Genomic DNA, 12,041 nt, shown 5'->3' with positions numbered 1-12,041 from the left:
TTGATTTCGATTCAAGTTGATTTTGCTGATTGGGAAGGCTGGACAGTTTCAGTCATTTGTTCCAAAAGATGTTTTTTTAAAGTCAGGATGAAGCTTGCTTGTCTCTAAATGGACCTGATAGAAACAGGAAGTGCATTCCATGCATGACAGGCACTGACTAAGAAGGATTTTGTGAAAATAGTAGTTCGATGATTGGGTATCCTTAAAGTACTTTCTCCAGTTCTAGTATGTGAAGCATCTATCCTCCTACCTTCAGAGACAAATTTGAAATCATCTTTAAAATAGTTCAGATTACGTATTCCAAGATATCTCTAACAAGCTTGACTATTTGAGAAAGCCTTTGATCGGGAAGCTTTAATGTTGAACTAGCAATGTGGGCTGGGGTGATATGATCATGGTGTTAGAGAGAGTAGACGAAACATAGACAATAATTTTGACAACGCTGTAGTTTATCATTCAGAGTGACTTGCATATCGTTAAGAACAGAATATTACAATACATTAAATGTGGGAAGATGAGAGATTGAACCAATAATAATTTAATGTTTCTAGGGAGGATATCGTTCATTTTCTTCAATGCATGCATGGCTGAGAATACCTTTTTACAAGTTTTGTTCACTTGTTCTGACCAATCAAGAGTATTATTCATAATAATGCCTTAATTTTCATCTGAGCTACAGTAAGGAATGTCATTACCGTCTACACTAATTTTGTGAATCAATTCAAGGTCAATATTGTTTATAAGACGAGAATATCCAATTATAATGGGTTGTGTTTTGATGGGATTAAGCTTAAGGCCATTTTTCTTTGTCCATTCCACTATCGAATTGATATCCTGATTCATTATTCCAACTGTTTCATTAATTTTTGTTATGGGACAGCTTAAATAGATTTGAAGGTCGTCTGCATAAGTATGGAAACTGGAGAGTTTGATAATGGAAGAAAGCATACAAAGTGATGAGGAGAGGGCCTGAAATTGAACCTTGTGGTACTCCATGCATAACGTTTTTCCAAGTTGACTTTTTGTCACCGACAGATACACATTGTTTTCTACCTAATAGATAGGATTTGAACCAAACTAACGAGTTGTGACTGAAACCAAGAATAGCCAACTTATTCAAAAGGACTGTATGATCAACAGTATCGAATGCTTTGGAAAAATCAAATAGGGTGAGGATGGTGCATTTTCTTTGGTTCATCGCTAACCTTATATGATCAGTGACACAAAGCAGAGCTGTCTCAGTTGAATGGAATTCCCTACAGCCTGATTGAAAGTTATGAAGCTTACTATTGTTGCCTAGAAATTTTACAACTTGAGCATGAATGAGTCTTTCTAGCACTTTGGACAATGCAGGTAGAATACTGATTGGTCTAAAATCCTCAACTTTATTGGGTGATGAAACTTTATTTATAGGGCGAACCAGAGTTAACTTCCAGTTCTCAGGGAAATTGCCTTCAAGTGACTTGTTGAAAATGTATGTAATGGTTGGTAAAACAGCAAATAACATCTTCTTGATAAATTTAATAGGAATTTTGTCTACACCCATAGCATTACTATGAATATGTTGAATCGCTTTGAAAATGTCTTCTTCTGAGATTTGATGGAAATGAAATTGATCAGTGATTGGTAAATCTAAGTTTGTAACCTGCTCTTCAAGATCATCGATATGATTAGCAATGACAACTTCATCACGTTGGTTAGAGTGTGAAACGAAATAGTCATTCATATTGTTCAATGGTAAGTCAATTTGGGGATTCGATTTATGTTTGCCAAACCCGAATTCTTTTATTTCCTGCCAAAGTGATTTAGAGTCTTGTCTATTGTCTGTCATGAAAAAATTCAAGTACCTAATCTTTGAGTTCCATAATTCCTGTTCAACTCTATTTCTAAGGCTCCTATATTCAATCAAACTGTTCAAGTCAAATGTTTTTTTAAATTTTCTATGTGCTTTGTCTTTACGTCCCATCATCTTAAGTATGTCTTCAGTCATCCATCCTTGTCACATAAGGTGCATGTTTGTCATACAAAGTCAAAGTCCAATTCTCGAAAGTCTTGACCATGTTATCAACTGAGGGTAACGCTTCAATTTGATGCCATGGAGTCTGAGCCACATCAGTAAGGAAGGCGGCTTCATCAAAGTTTTTGAAGTCTCTATAAGTGATGATTTTCTGTTCTGGCTTAGGTATCTTATGTGAAAGTACACAGTAGATCAAATCATGTCTGGAAATAGCTGGGACTGAGATTTGGCCTGCTTGAACAACCTCATTGGAATCACTTACAATGAGAAGGTCAATGAGTGTGTCAGATTCATTAGTATGATGAGTTGGATCGAGAGGTAAAATAGTCATGTTCAGGTCATGTTCAATAGTAGTCAGTTGAAAGTAGTCAAAGCTACGATTTGTCATGTTCAAGTCGGTGTTCATATCCCCCATAACTACTTAGTATACGGTTATAACAAGGCATGAGAGAAAGCAAGGCATTTTCGAAATCTGTGAAATGACCTATTTTTGGTGGGCGATAACACATACCAACGAGTAATTCATCAGTGCTGGATAAGGATAATTCAAGTAGCATAAACTCTGGTCTGGAACAATACTCTTGTTTAGATGTGATTGAAACTTTTGTTTTGATACCATCTTTCACATAAAATGCTACACTCCCACAAGCTTTATTTAATCTATCATTCCAGAAAAGATTATATCCAGGTAATGCAACAAAATTTGATAAAATACTAGGCTTCGAAAATGATTTGGAAATTCCAATTATATTGAAGTCCTGAAAGCGGAAGATTGCTCTGAGTTCATCAATGTGGCAGCTGAGGGATTGGACGTTAAGGTGAGCAGCCTTGAAAAGTTTTTTGAAAGAGTGAAGCTTATTCGCTAGAAACATACCTGCGTCATTATTACTATTATTGAAATATTCATACCTACTTGAGGGCGAGCGAGCTGACGTGTCAGTGAGAGGCATCATGGAAGCAGCAGACCAACCGTGAACCGACCTCAGAATAAAACATGACGGGTAAAATGGGGGTGAAACTGATAAAACTTAACCTAAATGAAGAGGTCTCTTGATTTGAGTGCATTCAGTATGCCTTGACAGTTCGGCTCCCTTCACTATTTGAAAACACTAGTTCAAAAAATTCACTAAACATAATAAGATGTAGATGTTGTGATCTGTGGATTTCCAGTGATGAATAATCCCAATGGTGAATAAGATGAAGATTGAGGAAGAACTGGTAGTGGGAGATCTAGTCCAAGTGGAGATAGAGCAAGAAGGTATCCAGTAGTGGAAGAATCGAGTCCAAGTGTAGGTAGAGCGAGAAGGAGTCCAGTAGTGGAAGATCGAGTCAAAGTGAAGATTGTGCGAGAAGGAATCCAGTAGTGGAAGTCGAGTCCAAGTGGAGACAGAGAGAGATGAAATCCAGTGGTGGGAAATCGAGTCCAAGTGGAGATAGAGAGAGATGGAATCCAGTAGTGGAACATCATGTTCAAGGTGGAGATAGAGCGAAATGGGATCCAGTGAAAACTGTAAAAGAGAAGAAAAAGCCAGCAGAAAAACGAAAAATCTTTGAAGAGAGTTATCAATTGAGAAAAGATACATAATACAACTGATAATGAATAATATTTACATGAAATTGGAGAGGAATAGTATGATTTTAATTTGAGAAAGAATCGAATATCAAATATGGATATTAGTAGAAAGTAATCAGATAGAATGAGAAGAGGTAGGAAGAGAAATAGATATAGAAGGAGAAATAAACATTTGAACATGCTGGATAGCTAGTGAAAAAATCACAGGGGAAATAATGATAATAATAGGGAAGAAGAGAAGAGAAGGAAGGAATGTGCACATATTGAGAATAACTTATGAAACTGAACTATAGAATAAGAAATAGTACATTGTATTGTGATCTTGAATTAATCAAGGAAAGAAGAAGAAGAAGAAAAGAAAAAGGAAGAGAAGAATAAGAAGAAGAGGAAGAATAGAAAAGAATAATCATCATCATCACAAAAATCACAACGGCTATAATAAATGTAATAATTACAACAATATTCTAGTTATCATTATAACTATAAGATCAAGAAGAGAAATGAGAAAGAAAAATAAGAAGTAGAGGAGACAATTGAGGAAGTGCTAGATTATTTTAGATTCAAACATTCAAATTCGAATTGTTTTATTCATAAAATATTACATATTCACAAAATATAAAAGTGTTATAAATTACATTGATAACCAATATGGTTTCCAAGCCAAAAAGTCTACTAAAGATGCAGTAATTCACCTTAATAAAATTGTGTGCAACAACTTTAATAAAAATAAAAAACTCTAGCTGTCTTTATGGACCCATCTAAGGCTTTTGACACTATCTCACACAAATTACTACTAGATAAGCTGAATAAATCTGGAATTAGAGGGTCCGTAAACAATTTATTTTCAAGCTACTTATCAAATAGAAAACAATATCTAACTTTAAATAGCTGAACTGACACTAAATTCACATCCGATTTTGGACTGCCTCAAGGATCAGTTCTATCACCGATTTTATTTCTAATCTATGTTAATGATATGCTCAGCCTGAACCTTGGAAAGTGTACTACATTGTCATCTGCTGATGATACAACACTCATTTTTAGTGGGAGTAGCTGGGAGGGAACGTTCAGTAACGCAAACAATAATTTAAAAATAGTTCAGAAATGGCTTAAGGATCATGTTCTCATACTCAATACTGAAAAAAAAAATACATAACCTTTTCACCTAATATTACCGGACAACCACCAATAACTATGAATTTGTATATGAATGCAAACTGTATAAACATGGTAAATGAGGGACAGGAGATAAAAACACTGGAAAGAGTACAAACTATAAAATACTCAGGAATAGTAGTTGACCAGCACCTTGAGTGGAACAAACACATAGAATATTTATGCTCGAAGTTGAAGTATTTGATCCATATTTCTACAAGATAAATAGAATAAGAAATATAAGTATTACTAGGAAAATTTATTTTGCATATGCACATTCATTATTCCAATATATTGTCACATACACCCTGAGTAGCTTCAGAGGTGGGTGATTGATACCCAGGTGTTGCTCCTGGATGACTTAGCTCAGTCGTAATGTGGGCGGGGAAAGGAGGCAAGTCGAAGTTCCTCTTCTTTCTTCTTTGTGCTTCAGCTGGCATGGACAGCACCTCCTGGTGCTTCTGACGGCGTGAAGGTCGCTCTCTTCTCTGATGACACCACTTTGATGTAATTTTGTATTGGGGGGGGGGGATCGGAGCCCTCTATGGCACCACCTTAAAAGGCGTGAGCCATCTAGGCATCACCTTAAGAAGTGTACACCTCTCAAGCATCACCTTTAGAGGTGTGTGCCATCACTATGAACGTCATCTATACCTGGTCCACAGGTACATATTAACACTGTCCATCTGGTAACCGGACTCTCATACATGGTCGACCTGCTCGTCTGCGCTTTCCTGGTGTTGTGTTGTGGTGACACAGCACCGGATCCATATTTTTAGACGGGCCTGGTCTGGGATCCGGTGGGACTATCTGCTTTGTGTTGACCGTGAGGCTAACATCTGACTCAACACGAGCTGGAATTCGCCTCACTGTGACCTCAACCGTCTTTTTGTCATTTAAGGGTGACTCTGATCCTTTCACTATCACCCTCTGTTTTGTCATGTAAAGTGGGGGGTGTCAGTTGGTCTGTGGAGGCTGGTATCTCACCTCGAGTTATCCTCTCCATTTCGACTGCTGGGCTAGATTCTGACTTGCCATGAGGTGGCATTCGTTCCATCCTAACTTTCTCGGAGTTCAAAGTCTTTGCTGTGACAGTTGGAGCATAAATCGCGGCCTGTCGTTCAGAGTTTCTCAGCTCATCACAGGGATCAACTATGTGATCCCAAGATGCTTGTCCTGGAATGTAGGACAATTCCGCCCTGGTATCAATCCAGGCATTAACTCTGACTCCATTCAAACCAACCTGCTTGCACATCCTTCTGTTGCGACTTTTGTTGTCCTGAGATTTGGAATCTATGGCCGATATTGTTGGGACTGTTGTTGTCCTATTCCCCAATAAGAACGATTGCGACTTAATAGGCTGACTTGAAGGATTCAGTTGGGGAGGATCCCACTCTACCTCTCTCGTGAATGTGTGAATATTCACCCTGTTTTCATGCATGATTTCCATGCCCAATAGCAACTCTTGTCCAAGTCCTTCCATTATAGATGCCACTAGTGGAACTGTGATTTGTTCTATAGTTACATTAGTTGTCAGCTTCCCATTTAATGGGGTAGATCGTCCATCAGCTAATATTGCGTGGTGATGAGTTGGTACCTTCCTTATCATCCCTATTTTTTGGAGAATTTCATAAACCTCATTATTCATATAATTAGCTTCAGCGCCACTATCTAGCAATGCCCGACACGTTTTACGCCGATTGTCACGGTAATAAATATTTTGTTGTCCCTTGATGACTCTTCAATTACAGGAATCCTCTGTGCCGTTCGCATCACTGCTGTTTTGTTCAGAGTTTTATTCTCCTTTTGCATATCACAGACACATTTCAGTGCTTTTTTTCCGCACCTTTTACATGGTGGGATTTCGGGACTGCATGATCTCCAGTGCCCCAGTTTCTTGTATTGCCAACACACGGGTTCAGACTCACTAAGAGATGGTCTGTTACTAGTAGGGGCTATCACTGTCTCAACCTTGAGCCTTGTAATCTTTTTTGTGTCCTCATTCATGTGAACTCTCGAATTCTGTCTATTCTGTTTTTCCTCCGCCTTGATTTGTTCATACTCCCTCGCAAATTTTTCCAATTCATCAATACTATGAACATCTGATTGCCAAATATACAATTTGTACCGTGGGAGAAGATTCTTATACACTCTCTGTGATTTATTCTTGTCTGTGAAACCTCCTCGACGCCTCATGAGTGTCAGTACATCTTCGAGAAATTCGTCAAACAACTCACCTTCCTTTTGCTTTCTCGTCCGGATTAGATTCTCGAGGTCCTCCTCATAGGTAAGTGGATAGTAGCGTGATCTGAAATCTGTCACAAAATTGTCCCACAATTTCCACTGGTCACAACGATTACGCATCCATAGGGTAGCTTTACCAGCTAGTAATTCAGGTAGCGTTACTAGTAGTTGGTTGCCAGTGAGCCCATGGGCTTGTTGTAGCTCATCTAGCCTTTCTAAGAAGCTGGGGGCATCTGATTGGCCGTCGAATGACAGTCTCCAGCTTCTTACTTTGTCACATACCGCCCCTGGATCCATGAGGGGGTTTGTGTGAATGTTGATTCCAACTTCAGCATGAGTACCTGTTGCTGAGTGTCCAGATTCCTCACTGCTTCTGCTCACTATTCTGGGTCTTGGGCTGGGATAACGTACAGCCATCTTCTTATGTTGTTCTACTAACAACCTTCTCAACTCAGCAAGTGTTCCAGATGACACTATGCCCCAATCTTGTAGAAGATTGAATGCTTCATCCTTTTTCAATCTATAGATCCAGGAGACTCTGGGGTCAGCTATCACCTCGGGGTTTTCGTCCTCAACCGACTGATCCTTTGTCAGCTCCTGGTGTTGAGCATCTGAATCAGCCTCGCCCTGTTCACTCATAATGATTCCTACTTCGTTGCCTCATGCCCCAAGTGTGGGCGCCAATCTGTCATGTACACCCTGAGTAGCTTCAGAGGTGGGTGATTGATACCCAGGTGTTGCTCCTGGATGACTTAGCTCGGTCGTAATGTGGGCGGGGAAAGGAGGCAAGTCGAAGTTCCTCTTCTTTCTTCTTTGTGCTTCAGCTGGCATGGACAGCACCTCCTGGTGCTTCTGATGGCATGGAGGTCGCTCTCTTCTCTGATGACACAACTTTGATGTAATTTTGTATTGGCCTTACGGCCTCGGTTCCGCTCCAGTGTAGTAGGAAGAGGAAGGATTGACAGGATAGGGACGGCAGACAACGGTCTGCTGTGCCCTGGAGAGAAGGAAGAATAGGGATGGCAGACAACGGTCCGCTGTGCCCTAGGGAAATGGAGGGATAGGGACGGCAGACAACGGTCCGCTGTGCCCTGGGGAGATGGAAGGATAGGGATGGCAGACAATGGTCCACTGTGCCCTGGGGAAATTGAAGGATAGGGACGGCAGACAACGGTCTGCTGTGCTCTGGGGAGATGGAAGGACAGGGATGGCAGACAATGGTCCGCTGTGCCCTGGGGAGATGGAAGGATAGGGATGGCAGACAACGGTCCGCTGTGCCTTGGGGAGATCGAAGGATAGGGACGTACGGCAGCCAACGGGCCGCTGTACCAGGACAGGAGGTCAGGGACATATGGCAGCCAACGGGCCGCTGTACAAGGAGCAGGAAGGTTGGGAGCGGAATGCTGCGGTCTGGGGTTCGTCCGGCGTTCAAATACTCTCCCAAAGTAGGGGTGATGAAGTTGCGCCGCCGCTAGAGGTGGTAAAAATCGTCTCGATGCGCAGAAGATGGTGCGCCATCAGTACCCTCCTTATATCGCGGTCAGCTAGCCTTGCTGATAGCCAAGCGTCTTCCAATAATATTATTTATTATTTTCTCGTCACAATTTTACTTTGTGACAATATTATAGAGGTGTGGGGTGCTTCTTTCAATTCTCATGTGAAAAAGCTTTCTATCTCACAAAAGCACATGATAAGAGTGGCCCTGGGAAGATGTCGAATTTACTCAAGTAGAGAAATTTTTCTAGAATTAGAGGTTCCAACTCTAAGACAGACTTACATTAAAAGTGTAATTCTGTACTTAAATAAACATAACCATTTATTTACCACTCACACAACTCTCTACAAAATTCGAGCAAATAACACAAATAGATCTAACATACACTTCACTAAAACCCACTATATGCTATTGATATTAATAGAATAATAATTTTTCAGATTTGGTAAGCGCTCTCCGGAATAATGATCACCTTCCTCCTAGACCAATAACAATAGTTTGGAAAAACATAGCTCAACGTTGTTCAATTGCAAGAGAATGCTTGGCGAGACGACATAGCATCTTGAAGGATAATATGTAAGTGATTGAAATAATCTTATCAAAGATTTGCTGCTTTGGAAAGAGTTTGAAAAATAATATAGCGATACATTACTACTTGACATAATTTTAATGTACTGCAAATGTTAAATATCATCCGAAATTATCACATACTACAAATAGAATTGAATATAATTAAGGGTGGAAGGTTGGTATAACAAAGGATGATTGGTGGGGTGGAAGGCAGTGAAACTCGAAGTTTAGAACACCTTTCATTCTCTGCCTTGAGTACGAAATACAACGTGAATATAATCTAATAGCATTCACCTACAATCCAGGTGGTTCTGAGGACTATTTTTCATTTTTTTGTAACAGTTTAGAATAGAAGAGTTACTCCATTGGTCTACTGGAAACAGTGAAACATTCAAGAATTACACTGTTTCAATCATTATAGGATAAATTCTGATTTTGAACAAACTCTGTAAAGTCTTGTCTTTGTATTAGTATGCCTATTCGTAAGGCCTTGCGAAGTAGTAGAAGTCCTCTTCTGGTAGTTGAGCGGAATCTCATAATAGTAGTGTTGAACTCCATGAGAAGTTCGTACTTTTATCTCGACGCAACTTTGTAAAGTCCGTCACTGCCAATTAGTGTGCCACTGTCACTTCATTTAGTGTGTTCTTTCCAGGTATACAATTATAGCTGACAAATCACCTTAATGAATACTAGGACTGCTCTAGTCAACTTGAGCTGTTCTTTATTCATTCCTTTTCATGCAGAATTGGTTTGGTCGATGTGGGCTACTTGCAATAGACATAAGAAGTAAGATTGTGGAGTGTCGTCCATCATACGATTGTATTTTATAATCTCTTCTTTCTTTCAGACACAAATTATCTTTTTTCAGAACTGCCAAAGCCTTGGAGTTGAAGAAGAGAATCAGCGGAACAGGAAACAGAAACAAACCTAAGAGAAGATGAGTTCCTAACAAGCAAAATTAATCAGAACCTGAGAAGAAGAAAAAATCACGTCTTAACAGAAGAAATAGTGTAAATTAATGGAGGAACACGGGAAAAATAAATAAGGTTCAAACAAGAAAATGGAAAATTGATTTAGCGATTGATGTTGATAATATCAGAAAGCTCCTAGTAGACATTCTTGTATTTTTGCTTAAAAAGATGATGTAGCCTAGTAATAAGAGGAATGAGATGTAATACAGTCACTATATACATTGAAGCTTGCAATTATATTGCAGTTCTGGTCTTCTAATAAATATTTTTGGATACATAAGAGGGGTCCAGATCCAAATTTTTGCATGCAAAAATACCTTATAGTCCAGGCAATGAATGCTCATAAAAGGGTATAGAAGGAAAAGTCTGGAAGACAATATTTGACTCCGCAGTTCTATTTAAGGTAGTAAGGAGGAAAACATATCAACATTTCCCACCCCTACCCCGTGTGCTAAGGGGGTGGGGGTGGTTGGAAGATACCATATTTTGGTATCTCGCATATTACTCGGAAACTATTAATCTTATGGACATGACTGTTTTATACAAAATTGAAGGTTACAAAAATTCCTACAATATTCATACCACAACTTTTCCTGTATCTCCTATAATAATAATAGTAATAATAATGATTTCAATTTCAATTTCATTTAAAGTTACATAGTATCATATACATACAGTGTTTTGTTGCTCCTCTAGCTTAGAGCTAATTGAGGAGTATTCGAATTTCATACTATATCATAATAGTTATCAGGGTGCGGCAGTCAATCCCGCATTTTTGAAATAGGCGTAAAAAATAAACGGACGTAGATATCAAAATTATATTCATAAAATATTTTTCTACATTAAAAAGCATTTGAGAAACATTGAAGATAATCACTGTTTGAAAATAACATCAGCAAGATGGCGGCCTTCTCGAGTACAGCATTCGCACAGGCGATTTGTGAAGCTGTTCATAACATCAGGAAGCATAGGCCGAGGATTTCTCTTAATTTCTAGCCGGATTCTTGCCTTCAGTTCACTAACAGTATGAGGTCTTTCTTCGTATACTTTACTTTTTAGGTAACCTCAAAAGAAAAAATCACACGCAGTGAGGTCTGGTGAACGGGGCTGCCACGGAACCGGGCCATTGCGGGGAATCACTCGGTTTGGAAAAACTCAGTTAAGAACATTCATGCTCACGTGGGCTGTGTGACTTGTTGCTCCATCTTGTTGAAACAATATTTCTTCATTCACTTCATGTTGCCGAAGCTGAGGAATGAAGAATGTTCTTAACATTATTGAATAGTGATCAGCATTCACAGTAACAGATCGCTCTCTTTCGTTTTCAAAAAAATAAGGGCCTATGATACCCGACGCCTATGATAAGGCCGCCATCTTGCTGATGTTATTTTCAAACAGTGATTATTTTCAATGTTTCTTAAATGCTTTTTAATGTAGAAAAATATTTTATGAATATAACTTTGATATCCACGTCCATTTATTTTTTACACCTATTTCAAAAATGCGGGATTGACTGCCACACTCTGTACATTCTATAATAATACTACAAATAAAAATTTTTGTAAAGTGTTCAATAAACTAAATTGAAAGTCTATTATAGTTTCTATCTGGGATTTGATATAAAAGTTCTAATTTCTACCACTTGAATCACAACATTAGTCACTCTATATTCTACTAAATCGGTGATCAACCTTGCAGACATTATTGTCTCTTGCATTTAGGTGGCTGTGAACAGCTGACTAGCTGAGCCAACATGCACATCCAAAGACCTTGAAGATGTATCTCTTTAAGTGCAGGGACACACGATCCGGCGAAATCGCCGTCGGCGTTTTCGCCGGACCCGCGGCAATTAGCATTCAAACACCGACAGCCGGCGAAGCTGCCGTCCGGCGTTTTTTGCCGGATCATTTAGATACATTTCAGTATAATAAATGGAGTACAACATTTCAAAATAACTTATACACATATTATGTGTGTCGCGTAATTAAAATTATTCTACCAAATCCATGAAAATCT

The 12,041-nt window shown here is 39.0% G+C and overlaps 1 protein-coding gene across 1 annotated transcript in view; it reads left to right on the top strand.

Moving 5' to 3' along the window:
- Positions 1 to 11,778, top strand: part of LOC111055810 — a gene marked incomplete in the record, with an annotated part of 239,838 nt that extends 228,060 nt beyond the window's left edge. The window contains 2 exon segments of the mRNA XM_039424430.1: positions 8,925 to 9,060; positions 9,923 to 11,778. Of these exon segments, the coding sequence (XP_039280364.1) occupies positions 8,925 to 9,060; positions 9,923 to 9,995 (209 nt within the window).
- Between the last annotated feature and the right edge of the window lie 263 nt (positions 11,779 to 12,041).

This window comes from Nilaparvata lugens, chromosome 3 (assembly GCF_014356525.2).
Source record: "Nilaparvata lugens isolate BPH chromosome 3, ASM1435652v1, whole genome shotgun sequence".
NCBI classification, from domain to species: domain Eukaryota; kingdom Metazoa; phylum Arthropoda; class Insecta; order Hemiptera; family Delphacidae; genus Nilaparvata; species Nilaparvata lugens.
The sequence above is the reverse complement of the archived record's forward strand: the minus strand, read 5'-3'. Positions and strand labels throughout refer to the sequence as shown.